At 37.9% G+C, this 14,120-nt stretch overlaps 1 protein-coding gene across 1 annotated transcript in view; it reads left to right on the forward strand.

The window, feature by feature from the left end:
- DLG5 (discs large MAGUK scaffold protein 5) overlaps window positions 1-14,120 on the forward strand; it is a 72,206-nt gene that overhangs the window by 34,023 nt on the left and 24,063 nt on the right. The window contains exons 8-15 of the mRNA XM_009277626.1: window positions 1,676-1,860; window positions 2,539-2,664; window positions 3,405-3,537; window positions 6,449-6,576; window positions 7,263-7,438; window positions 8,020-8,123; window positions 8,864-8,956; window positions 9,867-10,886. Coding sequence (XP_009275901.1) covers window positions 1,676-1,860; window positions 2,539-2,664; window positions 3,405-3,537; window positions 6,449-6,576; window positions 7,263-7,438; window positions 8,020-8,123; window positions 8,864-8,956; window positions 9,867-10,886 — 1,965 coding nt within the window. The remainder of the gene's footprint in view (window positions 1-1,675; window positions 1,861-2,538; window positions 2,665-3,404; window positions 3,538-6,448; window positions 6,577-7,262; window positions 7,439-8,019; window positions 8,124-8,863; window positions 8,957-9,866; window positions 10,887-14,120) is intronic.

Genomic DNA, 14,120 nt, shown 5'->3' on the forward strand with positions numbered 1-14,120 from the left:
CTTAATATAAATATGCTATTCTGACTATTTATGTCTCTGTGGGTAGTAACATTCTTACAATGCTGCACACTTACTGATGCTCGTCTTGTCTGCGATACTAAACATCAATCCACATATAACTGTAAATGCTTACATATAATGTAGTATGAAAATGCATAGTATCACAACTTTTATGCTCATGAAATAACTAACAAATACAAAATTATTTAATATTAAACTAGATATTTTGGGTTGTTTTCATTAAACTTGTATTCTCTTCTCATTGAATATCAAACCTTTACCAGTACAAAAAAAGTTCTTAGTCTTGCCTGTCGCACTGATTTTCCAATCCCGAATGAGTGTGTGGGGAAACAATTAAACTGTGTTTTCAGTTGTACTGGAAATAAATCTTTCGTTGTGTTTGGTTCTTCATGGCCAAACCAGTGGGATTTTGGAAACTTGTGCTCTTCTCAAGGAAGCCGAGCAAGCTTGGGCGAGCTTTGCTGTGACTTAGCAGTGGACCTGCTCAGCTGCTCACCTTTGGCAGATTCCAAATCAGAATTGACATTTCAAATACAAACGTCTGTTTGTTGATCTGAGTGGGTTTTTTGATTGTCTTTTTCCTGCCAGTGGACTGGAAGAGAAGAAAGCGATTCTTGGAAATGAAAGAGACAATCAAAAGGCCGGACATGACTTTTCATAGCCTCTGTTTGGTCTTATTTGTTGCAATTTTTATTTTTTAATGTTGAGGTGAGAAAGTAAACCTGGGGTTTAAGGTTCTGTGCTCTCTTATTTTTGAATATAATTATAGCTCATTTAGAGAAAAAAAGAGCCTTTAAAGTGTATTAAATGTGACTTAGTAGTCTCTCTTTGATATACATGCATTCAGGTCTTAGAAACATTCCTCCCAAGTTTAATCTTTAATCAAATGACAAGTCTAGTCAGATTCATTAGAGTTATTTATATTCTTGAAATTAACCACACACAGTTGTTCGCAAGCCCATGGCCTTCAGTGTTTGTGGTGGGCTGTACCGTTGTAGTTGGCTTGTGTTTATTGTGCTGTGAGCTTGGATTAATCTCTGTGTATCTGTCTTACTATTGTCACCATCTCTCATGTTCAAAATAGAGAATGTTAGAGGAACAAGTTAATTCAGGAAGAAAATAATTCTTATCTAAACCAAGAAACATTCAAACAAAACTTTTTTGGAATTCCATTTCTCTGCTTTGGAGTTAAGGGACCTGTGTAATCACAAGCCTGTGTTGTGAACGTGTACATCTAGTTGTCCCAGGGTAAACAACAGACATTAATGCAGGAAATCTGTGTTGTAACTGCTTATATTAGTGTATCTGACTTGTAAATATCCTTGAAGTTTTTTTCTGTCTGCTGAGCAGAACAAGATAGAAGCATGGAATGTCATCTCTGAAAAACAAAATGTTCGCTCATGTCATTTTGAAGTGAGGATTCTTATTCATGTAGATTGTATTCACACAAATTTGTGTGCCACTGAATGGAATATATTACAACAGTTTTTATCTTTTTTTTTTCTTCACCCAAAGTTGCCATTAAGATAAATGAACATTTTTCATGAAAACATGAGAATTGAATACCTCAGGTAACACACATATAGTAAAAGCTGTTTGTGCATACTTACTGCAAAATTGTGCCTAAAATACCTATCTGTTTCTTAATTCCTAGATACAAGATTCTGCTACCCTAGACATAGAAAGAGCAAACAAAGAAATTGAAATGCTTCGGAAACAATATGAGGCAATGTCACAAGAACTAAAGGAAGCTGTCCAGGAAGCAGAAGTAGCCAAGTGTAGGAGAGATTGGGCCTTTCAAGAGCGGGATAAGATTGTTGCAGAAAGGGAAAGTATACGGTAAACGAATGCTAGATGGTACATGAGTGATCTTTGTAACACCTTGTGTGCAGCTGATGCAATTCTAGGACTTGCTGGGTTTTGCTAGCACTTTCTTCAACTTGTTGGAACTTCTGCATTAGCTGTCACAGGGTGATTTTTTTTTTTTTTTAAGTTGAGGGCACCTTCAAAGATACTTTGCTTTGTCTGTGCTTTCGTGCCCATAATATGTCTCTAGTAAATATCATAGAGCCTAACAGCACTGCTACGTAAGAACAACAAAGTACGCATCCTTTTAGGCATGATATACCTAATCCTGCTATAGCTATAGTCCTGCAAATAATTCTTTACCTGTGGGGACGTTTCACAAACAGTACCCAACATATTTGCTACTAAACATGTGTAAGGAACTAAGGGAAAATACTTGTCAGGTTTTTTTTTCTGCTAGCTTAAAGAAGATAAGTAGAAATAAAGTTTTGAAAGGGATGAAGAATGTTTCTGTTATCTTGACAAGCTTTTCCTTAAGACCTAGCATATGTAATTTTTTTCTTCCTTATAGGGTTTGGTTTTTTTTTGAGTGAGAGAGATCTTTTGAAACTGCTTTTTTAAATTTTGCATTAACTATACAATGTGGTAAAACTAGTTTGTTACTTAGATAGGGTTTTAAGTAGCTAAATGGAAAATTCTTTGCTTTTGAAGGACTTTGTGTGACAACTTAAGGAGGGAGAGAGACCGGGCTGTGAGTGACTTGGCTGAAGCTCTTCGCAATCTGGATGACATGAGAAAGCAGAAGAACGACGCTGTGCGCGAACTGAAGGAACTGAAGTATGTTAGAGAAATGATCAAACTGCGTGGAAGTTTGTGATTAAAACTTTGGTTTGTTAGCTATGTTCGCAAGTCAATCATATGCTGTTATAGCTGTGGGGCAGCAGGTATTCATGATATTGTATGTGCAAACACTGCCTATATTTTTAGATATCGTGGAAATTATTGTGGTGGGCTGGATCCTAAGTCTTACTATCTTAACCTTTTTATCTTATTAATGAGACACATATTCTAATCTTTGTACTGTGGAGATACACTTAAGCAATAGGGGATTCTTTCACTGAAGTTGAATTAACTGCAATTTAGTTCCTCCCAACTGTTTTCTCACTGGTTTATGAACACAAGGAAGGTGTGCATCATACGTCATCTCAACGGGTTGTGGAAGAGGCTTTGCTGTTGGTATTTATCATGCCTCACATGCCGTGAGCGTACTGATGCAGCTCATCTGAGGGTAAATTAAATGCATTTTGGGAGATGCTAGAAACCTAGTTGTGCACTTCAGTCATGTAAAAATAATGCAAAAAATGTAAGACTATGTTAGGACAACATACAGAAAAGGAAAGTCGATTCGATGGCAGCCCAAGAATATTGGAAAGAAGGAAGCACACGGCAAATTTCTGGCACAGCTTGGATTTTTGATTTAGAAAACAAAATATAAGGTATCTCATGATGATAACATTACGTATCGATTTATTTAAAAGGGTTGTCTGTGTCTATAAAAAAATTTTTTCTTTGCCTAGGGAGAAGATGGAGAATCAGTTGGAAAAGGAGGCCAGATTCCGTCAATTGATGGCCCATAGCTCCCATGACTCAGCCATAGACACAGATTCTCTGGAATGGGAAACTGAAGTGGTAGAATTTGAAAAAGACAGAGTAAGTAAAAAACACGAACTGCATTGTGTTGTATGTTGGATAGCTTTGAAGTCAATTATAACATCTTGATAATAGGTATGATTAAAAATAACTCGTCTGTATTTTTTTTAGTTCTTTATTGTTGTTGTACTAGGAACCACACACACATATGCAGCAAGCGCGGTGATGTCTAGATGAAAGTAGTTGACAAAACCGAGCTGTTATACACAAGCTTTGTATTTTTCTTCATATGCATTATAAATAAAAATAGTTCCTCCATCTGATCTTGCAGGGTACCCGGGTTCGTGTACTATAAAAAATGTTTTAAGTGAAACATTTACTGTTCTTGAAGTTAGTGATTCATTGCAGAAATGGCAGTGCTAAGGCAGCCAAAACTTAAGATGTGATGGGAACACTGACATCAGAGAGCCCAGTCCTTGCAGGCAACATCACTTATAATCTATGCATAAAATAGTTAAGCTTTTTTATGAAGTTCTTTCTCCTCCTTTTGCTCAGATTTGCTGATTAGAAATTTTAAAGTATTAAAAATATTTATTTATGATGAACATATATTTTTAGGGCAACATTGTCCTTCAGCTTAAAAATCTGGGATGAAAGGAGATGCTAATCTCCCTTGCTTGTCTGTAGAGGGAGTTAAATCCCTTTTCCATTTTGGCATATTAAATTAAGTTCTTATGTTTAGCTTTCCAGATAACCTCTACATCCTTTCATTGTCCTAGTAGTACTTTTCTCCATTTAATTTTATTTTTCTTCGTTGTAGTCTAGAATTTTTATTTCACAGCTTTGTATGCAAGTCTTGAATGCTGTTCTATTTGAAGTTTTTGGCTGGCACATCACATCGTTTGCTAATAGTAATTTATTTGACCACATAGAACACACAGGTGGTCTTCCAGATTGTGTTTCGTTTATAACAGCTTCTGCATATACCAGAATTTCTTTCTCATTCCTGAATGACAAAGTTTGTCATTTAATGCTGTCAAATTAAATCCCTTTTTTTTTTACTGCACTATTTGGGGTCATCTTTTTTTATGATTTTCCAATCTGTCTGTGTTCTGACATTGCATCCCAACAGGATCACTAAGACACTCCTTTTTTGATACTAAAAATATTATTTAGTATCATTATATGTTGAAATATATAGATTTAAAAGACTACGTGAACTGAGTAGCAATGCTGATCCATCAGGACCACCGTCTGTAAATTCTTTCTGGGATAACAATTCCCCTTTCACCATGCTTTTTCATCTCTTTCGAATAGCTCCTTCACCATCGGATTTTGTGCGCTGCCATCTTCTCCATTTTAACTGTTAACTAATAATTTCGCTTTTCCGTTGTCTGGAAAACTAGCTAGCAAGTCTAGCATATGCTGTACCTGTGGTAAACAACATTGCAACCTGATGAATTTTCCATTCATGTGCAGTTATTTAGTTATTCTTTACTTCAAAGATTGTTCTAAACATTGGCAATACTGAGATCAAATGCGCGGACTTCGTCATTCGAATATACGTTTCCCTTTCCTAAACATAGGGATTAAACGTGCTGCTATCAAATTATAGTAATAATATTGTGCCAACCTTGATTGATATGTGGGAAAATCCTTGCTGACCTGCCAGCATTTGACTTCCAGGATGGAGATTGTAGAGTTGAATAAATTTAAATCCTTTTATTTTTGCATCAGCTTCACCTGTCTGCTTAAGCTCATGTTCTACATAATCACTCAGCTCAAAACTGAAAGAAATAATACTCATTTTTCAGCTCTGAGGCTGTGCGATGATACTGTGATCTCTACTTGATCTTTATTTTATGGCAGGGGCCTTTCTTACGCAGAACATTGGGAAGAATCATAGGATTTTAGTATATTTAGTATATTTTTTCGCAGGTTTAGCTCAACTTTATTTCTGGTCAATATTCATGTTTTTGCATGAATTCAGCTACCCTGAAGACTTTCTGCTCTTCTGATTTTAAAGGGATTAGTCATCGAACCATGTCTAGAAGCACGCCTTACACATCTGATTTAAGCTCTATTTAGGTTTTGCACGTTAGATTTTAAATTTCAAGTATCATCTCCCTTCAGTATGCTAAGATGGTTGGTCCAGTTGATTTCAGGTAGAGTTCTCTAATTTTTATAAGTGTACTATTTAACACTGAAAATAGCAATAATAAATCAGTTTGTGATCGGTTGGTCCCAGTTTATTTTCTTTAAACTTTTTTTTAAAAATACAGTGACCATGCCATTTACCAAAGCAAACACTAAATTAAAATTTCCCTGTTTGGTTCAATGACTGATTTGTTAAAGATGTTTATCACTTTTCACATGGAGGATATTCTGTTTTGGGCCAGGGTTGGTAGAATATTGCCTCTAATCTGTATTTAGAAATGGTCCTCCATAATGTTAGAGCTTTCATTCTTGTTTACTTTTGGTCTTTAGCCATATCAAAGTGGACATCTTTCTGAGTTCATCACTAAGACACAATGCTGTTTCCTTACCTTTTACAATTGTTTTGTTTCCCCAAGTAATGCCCATTCCCGGGGAACATGTCCTTGTTCTCTCATTACACATCCAGCGTCATACCTTAAAACAGGCTATACGTGTCTGAAGGTGATTTCTTGCATGCTCTTCTGCTTTCCTATTCCTCTTTGGTGAAATTCCCCTTCTGCATTATTTCAGCCTTAATCTGAGAGAGAGAAGGATCGTTCTAATGCCAGAGGATGCCTAATAACTAATGGAATTGGGAGCTTAAATAGAAATACTTGCGTAGAACAGGTATCCTGTAAATACAAGTGCATAGTACAAACATGCAGTAATGCCTCCTGCTAACACACAGCGTCACGATGAGTTACTTGTTGAGTAAGTTGTATTATTAAGTAAGTATTATTAACAAGTTGAGTCACTTGTTAATAATATTTATTAGGACGATATGGACTTGAAAGCACTTGGTTTTGATGTGGCAGAAGGTGTGAATGAACCATACCTCCCTGGAGACTGTGGGATCTTCGTTACCAAAGTAGACAAAGGAAGTATTGCTGATGGTCGATTAAGGTAGGGTTTGACTTTGGAAGATACTCGTCTTTTGTTGGTCATAATAAACTAAATATGAGCATATTGTAAATTGTCTTTGTTTTTTCCCATTTTTTTAAAGTTCTTTTTTATCATTAGTCGTGTATATTATTAATGTGGGTTGGGAAATCGCACTGAGAAGACCAATGCCTAAAAGCATTACAGAAATTAAATGCTATTTGAGTCATCCCTTAAAACTCACCAGGATTTGAAATGTTCTTTTGTTTCTCTGTGTCTCACCTACTCTGTTTATTATCTCCTCAAACTTTGATCTGTTTATTTAAATTTTGGGGAAGACATGAGGGTGAGCTGTTGGGGGAGGCCAAGGCGAAAGGAGAGTAGAACGAGATAATTTGAAACCCGCTCCTGTTCTTAGTGTCGATAGGAGGTTTTTAACCACTCTACTCTGTCCCAAGAGTTGCTTTTAAATAAGGAGTAGTCATTACTGATTTGAGGATATACTTTTGCTAGCGAAGTGCAGACTAGAAGTCCTGGTTTTCATTTAGCTGCTATTTAATGCTTTTTCAGGAACGGAGAACTCCAGATAATTAAGGATTAGCATACTGAGATCAGCTCCGTTGCATCCCTTTTCATGCATGTTATTCATGTGCTGCGTCCAGCAAAGTATGCTTCTAACACTGACCTGCTTATTTCTGTTTATCTGCCAGAGTGAATGATTGGTTACTGAAGATAAATGATGTAGATCTTACTAATAAGGATAAAAAGCAAGTTATAAAAGCTGTTCTAAATGGAGGAGGTGTTATTAACATGGTGGTTCGAAGAAGAAAGTCCTTAGGTGGGCGAGTGATAACACCTCTTCACATCAATGTTTCCGGACATAAAGGTAATGGCTATAAAGGCTGTATATAAATGGTATGTGTTTGTTCAGCCAAAAGTGGCTTGACGTAAAGGTACATGTTCTGAGCCTCTGCTTAAATCCCACTTAAACTGTTACTGCCTCCTAGATAGGGATTTTCATTAATTGTTTTTTAGCAAACTAAGAATGCTCATATTGATGGTAGCTTTATTCTGTAAGTACAGGTTTTCTATTTTGTTCTTGGGTGGGTTTTTTGTTTGTTTTTTTAATACTTAGTTCTAGTTAACTGCCTGTTTGGAGTGTTACTGGGAGTCTAAACAAGACTCTTAAAGACATCAGTCACCTCAGCTTTGTATGATTATATTCATTTTTGGGATATATCCCTATTTTCCCCCACTGTGTTCTTACCAGCTTTGATTATATTCATTTTTGGGACATATCCCTATTTTCCCCCACTGTGTTCTTATTTCTTTAAATGGGTTTTCAGAAATTGAAATTCAGTTGGTTTGGTAGTTACATTTCTTTCTCACGCAGGCAGGTCAGACATGCTTTTTGAGCAAGGTATTCAAATTGCAGGAGTAAATTCATGTTTATTGTGTGTATTTCAGATAGTGGGGTCAGTCTAGAAAATGGAGTATTTGTTGCTGCTGTTGTGCCCGGAAGCCCAGCTGCCAAAGAGGGTTCCCTTACTGTGGGAGATAGAATAATTGCTGTGAGTCTTAAGAATGCATTCTCCTTTTTTTATTTTTTATTTATTTTAAAGTGTTACCATTGATGCTACTCTTTAAGTTCCCAAACTTTCCAATTAATTTTTTACTTTCACTGTGATATACCCTTTTTGCGTATTTACTAAGTATTTATTATAAATCAGTGTGTTTGTAGGCTGAGTGATTAAATAATGTGCAGGTTATTTGCTACGCTTAGTTCATATGAGAATTGTTGACAGAGACACTGACTTACTCTTCACCCTTGGCTTATATATAATGATACTTGTGATTTTTATACTGAATAGGAAAGGTCAGTTCCAAAAAGACATCCCTTGGCTGGATGAAAGGTTTCTTGTCTTTTAAATTACGATATCACAGATGTCATTCTTTTGGAGGGGAAGTTTTTCCCTGTGTGCATTTGCAGCCTTAAACGACCTGTCTGATGCATGAACTCCTGTGAAACGGAAGGTGATTACTGTCGATGTACAAATGCGTAGAGGCTAATGTAGTGAAACAAGTGGTGTTGCACTGTATCTCTAGTAGGAATAGCAAAATTGTAGCTGAGGCTTGGTTGGTTTTTTTTTTTTTAGTGGAGAATGGAAAAAGACAGGACAAGGTCAACCAGACTTCAGTCATGTATACATATAAAACTAGTGTTTCCCCTGTCTCAGAGATGCTACCTTAAGATGCTCCCCACCTGCTACCTTTGATTTACAGATGTCTGTTTTGGTTTTTTTGTGTTTAGATCAATGGCATTGCACTAGATAATAAGTCGCTTACTGAATGTGAAGCTTTGCTACGAAACTGTAGGGACTCCCTTACCCTGTCACTGATGAAGGTGAGTAGGAGAAGCTAAATCTGCAGAATTTTCTTGAACTTGTACAGAATTATTTTAGTTGTTCAGGGAAGGGTATACGAAAAAATATAGCATCGTGGGGAAGTCTCTGCTAAAAATAAGACCATCTGGATGCATTTCACTGGTGGTACACCCAACAGTTATTTCCAAAGTAAGGCTATTGTGGCATCTGGTAGGAAATGAAACTTATTTATTGTTCTTACTTCTTTCCCATTTGTGTGCTGGTCACGTGAAATGACTGCCAGCACAATTGCTTCTTTCTTCCTGGTTTCTGCTTCAGAGCTGCAGCAGTTTTGTACACGAAAGGTAAACTGCCTCCTGACTACAGAAGGGTTTGCTTTTAGTCAGGAGGGAGTTGCGCAGAAAACTGAACTCTGGCCATCATGAGGATTAAGTACAAGGCTTTCTTTTTCAGGCTTATCGCTGTAAAAATACTATTCTGTTTTGCTTATCGAGGTTAGAATCCCATTATGCTGGGCCTGTCACATGGCCTTTATGAATGATAATTCCAGCTTCAGAGAGCTTGAGGTTTTAAGAAAGTAAAAAGATGAAATGTTTGAGGGGAAAATGGGCAATGAAAGATGACTTATTAGCATCACTTAACAGAGGTAGAAGTAGAATGCAGGTCCCTTCACTGTCAGTACAGTGCTTCTGCCACAGTGTGGAGTTGCCCTTCTGGAATTGTTCTGAAAATGTTTCAAAAACAATTTCTAGCTTCATTTTCTCTGATGTTCTGTGCTTTGCATCTGCAAGGTTTTATTAAACCTTTCCCAACCGTATTTATACAGGTGTTGGTGTATATTCAGGTATAGGTAAATCAAGGAGGCTAGAATATGCCTCGTACTAAACAGAAATCAGCCATAATAATAAGGTGATCACTTGTTTGTTTTAGGTTTTTCCTCAGAGTTCATCTTGGAGTGGTCAAAATATATTTGAAAATCTGAAGGATTCAGAAAAAATATCAAACTGTAGGGTTCATGCATCAGAGATACAAACCCAAAATAAAAGAAATCTGAAACTCAACAGCTCAACACAGACTGACATTTTCAATCCAGACATCATGGATGGCAAGAAGGACCAGAGTGATCAGGGCAGCGGTTCATTTTGCGATCACAAACCTTTCCCTAGTAACACGTTACGAGTAGACTCTCATAGGAACACAGTGCACAGTTGCCACAGTAATTCAGAACACAGTCTCAGCTCGTTCAGCCCAGAGACATATGGGGACCGAGGCTTTGGAGCTGTTGGCTTGGACAACAGGAGGCTGCCTTACGAACCTACAGGAGCTGACTGTATGATGGTTGAGACCGCATTTGACAAAGGACATGGACCTAAGCATAGTGGTGGTACCTGGCCAAAAGTCATGGTTAATATCTCGGCAACAGAAACAGAAAAGTTCTCTGTGTACAAAAAGCCAAAACAAAGGAAATCTATCTTTGATCCTGATACTTTCAAAAGACCACCAACTCCTCCCAAGCTGGAGTACCTTTCCCCTAATCAGGTGACGGGCCATTCACCTCAGCCATCAAAAGCTGAAGTGGCTTCAACTCCTCCAACTCCTCCTAAAAGAAGTGACTCTATCAAGTTTAAACATAAACAGCAGACAAGCTCTGCATCAGAGTCTACGGTAACAACTGGATCACCACCCACCAGCCCAGCCACTGCCCAAGCTCCAGTTTCCTTGGCACTTAAACAGGACTCTGCGACTCTCAAGGGGCGCAGCAGGAACTCTGGGCATTATTATCGGGAGGAGGGTATTGACTGCACTCATCTCTCTTCAAGGAAATCCTGTGAAGACGACATTGGCTTTCAAAGAGTTGAAGAGCCAGAGGTTAAAAGACCAAGGCCAAAATCAGCTCCTGCACTGAGGCATAAAATGACCCCTATGCCCGTTCCTAATCCTGCACTTCAGGTAGAAACTTGGTATATCGAAGCACAAAACTAAAAACCTTAAAGTGTATTTTCAGTGTGGTTTTGGGTGCCCAATTACATACCATGACAGGAGAAGCATAGCATGTTCACAAAATCCAGGTGCCCTGAGATGCTACCCCAGACTCAGCGGTCACTTTGCAGTATCACAAAATACAAAACCAATTTGTGGAGTTAACAGCATTTAATGGGCAGTGGTGGCCACCGAACGGAATGATAGGGTTCAACTTAGTAGCCATATCTTGGGTTTTAATGCTGCTTGTTGGAAGATCAGGGCTCTTTCCCGTATGTTTTTGATAACCTGAAAAAAAAATTAAAAATAAATAAAAATGCAGAGAGGCAGCTTTAGAAAAGCTGAAAACAGGGCTGCCTAAGTTTTGCAAAAATCAGATTGGTTGCCCAGCTCACTGTACAAATTAATGGAAAAAGGTATACCATTGACAGTGTTGTTATTTGTAAGTCTTTCTATGTGTCTAAATAGTTTTGTAAATTTAATCTGAAATTCATAGGACATTAGGCACATTACACTGTAAAGATGAACTGTTTATGCGATTATGGTTTAATGATACAGTTCAAAATGAGAATATAATTTGTTAGAATAAACAACTCTTCTGTGGAGATTGTGGCTCATGTCTTACCAGAGTAGGTGGAAGAAACATTTTGGGTTGTCTAGGAAGACGAACCTATTTAGATGACTACATTATATAAAGTGGCGTAATCAATGAAGTAGTTTCAGGTCCACTGCCTCAGATTTGCTCAGGTGGCAGATACAGATTTCTTTTTTTTTTTTTTCCCCCCGCCAACTAAAATCTGAAGTTTCAAAAAGTGGGTTTTTTTGCTTGTGTATAATCACATCATTATGACTTAGGATATCATATTCTTTGCCCGTACTTGTTTATACCTGGATAATCCCACCCTTTTCACGGAGTTTTAGAAGCAACAGAGACAGCAGAGCTGAATTGGAAGCAGTAGAAGGTTTGGAGCCATAGTCTGCAAAAATACTTGTATAAGAGAACAACTGGCAATTTTGTTGGTCTTTTTTGGCTTCTTCCATTGTATTCCTTCCACATTCCCTAACATTTTTGGGGGAAAATAGTTACGGAGAGCTTTAAGCCTTTTTTATAAAAGTGTCCAGTAAATTCTGCATTATCAATGACAGCATAAGGGTTTAATTTTGTAGCTGAAATCAGCAGATTTATTGTGAACAGGTCTGAAGAGCAGTATGGCTAAGAGAGAGGTTGCGGTTTCTCATCAAGAATTGCACCACAAGAAGCGAAGGCAGGCATATTCTAATGTCATCTTTTGGCATGTATATAGAATCATAGACTCATTAAGGTTGGAAAAGACCTCTAAGATCATCGAGTCCAACCCTCCCAAGCTGGAGTACCTTTCCCCTAATCAGGTGACGGGCCATTCACCTCAGCCATCAAAAGCTGAAGTGGCTTCAACTCCTCCAACTCCTCCTAAAAGAAGTGACTCTATCAAGTTTAAACATAAACAGCAGACAAGCTCTGCATCAGAGTCTACGGTAACAACTGGATCACCACCCACCAGCCCAGCCACTGCCCAAGCTCCAGTTTCCTTGGCACTTAAACAGGACTCTGCGACTCTCAAGGGGCGCAGCAGGAACTCTGGGCATTATTATCGGGAGGAGGGTATTGACTGCACTCATCTCTCTTCAAGGAAATCCTGTGAAGACGACATTGGCTTTCAAAGAGTTGAAGAGCCAGAGGTTAAAAGACCAAGGCCAAAATCAGCTCCTGCACTGAGGCATAAAATGACCCCTATGCCCGTTCCTAATCCTGCACTTCAGGTAGAAACTTGGTATATCGAAGCACAAAACTAAAAACCTTAAAGTGTATTTTCAGTGTGGTTTTGGGTGCCCAATTACATACCATGACAGGAGAAGCATAGCATGTTCACAAAATCCAGGTGCCCTGAGATGCTACCCCAGACTCAGCGGTCACTTTGCAGTATCACAAAATACAAAACCAATTTGTGGAGTTAACAGCATTTAATGGGCAGTGGTGGCCACCGAACGGAATGATAGGGTTCAACTTAGTAGCCATATCTTGGGTTTTAATGCTGCTTGTTGGAAGATCAGGGCTCTTTCCCGTATGTTTTTGATAACCTGAAAAAAAAATTAAAAATAAATAAAAATGCAGAGAGGCAGCTTTAGAAAAGCTGAAAACAGGGCTGCCTAAGTTTTGCAAAAATCAGATTGGTTGCCCAGCTCACTGTACAAATTAATGGAAAAAGGTATACCATTGACAGTGTTGTTATTTGTAAGTCTTTCTATGTGTCTAAATAGTTTTGTAAATTTAATCTGAAATTCATAGGACATTAGGCACATTACACTGTAAAGATGAACTGTTTATGCGATTATGGTTTAATGATACAGTTCAAAATGAGAATATAATTTGTTAGAATAAACAACTCTTCTGTGGAGATTGTGGCTCATGTCTTACCAGAGTAGGTGGAAGAAACATTTTGGGTGGTCTAGGAAGACGAACCTATTTAGATGACTACATTATAGAAAGTGGCGTAATCAATGAAGTAGTTTCAGGTCCACTGCCTCAGATTTGCTCAGGTGGCAGATACAGATTTCTTTTTTTTTTTTTTTCCCCCCGCCAACTAAAATCTGAAGTTTCAAAAAGTGGGTTTTTTTGCTTGTGTATAATCACATCATTATGACTTAGGATATCATATTCTTTGCCCGTACTTGTTTATACCTGGATAATCCCACCCTTTTCACGGAGTTTTAGAAGCAACAGAGACAGCAAAGCTGAATTGGAAGCAGTAGAAGGTTTAGAGCCATAGTCTGCAAAAATACTTGTATAAGAGAACAACTGGCAATTTTGTTGGTCTTTTTTTGGCTTCTTCCATTGTATTCCTTCCACATTCCCTAACATTTTTTGGGGAAAATAGTTACGGAGAGCTTTAAGCCTTTTTTATAAAAGTGTCCAGTAAATTCTGCATTATCAATGACAGCATAAGGGTTTAATTTTGTAGCTGAAATCAGCAGATTTATTGTGAACAGGTCTGAAGAGCAGTATGGCTAAGAGAGAGGTTGCGGTTTCTCATCAAGAATTGCACCACAAGAAGCGAAGGCAGGCATATTCTAATGTCATCTTTTGGCATGTATATAGAATCATAGACTCATTAAGGTTGGAAAAGCCCTCTAAGATCATCGAGTCCAACCGTCAACCCAACACCA

The sequence above is a fragment of the Aptenodytes forsteri genome, unplaced genomic scaffold, assembly GCF_000699145.1.
Source record: "Aptenodytes forsteri isolate BGI_AS27 unplaced genomic scaffold, ASM69914v1 Scaffold15, whole genome shotgun sequence".
NCBI lineage: Eukaryota > Metazoa > Chordata > Aves > Sphenisciformes > Spheniscidae > Aptenodytes > Aptenodytes forsteri.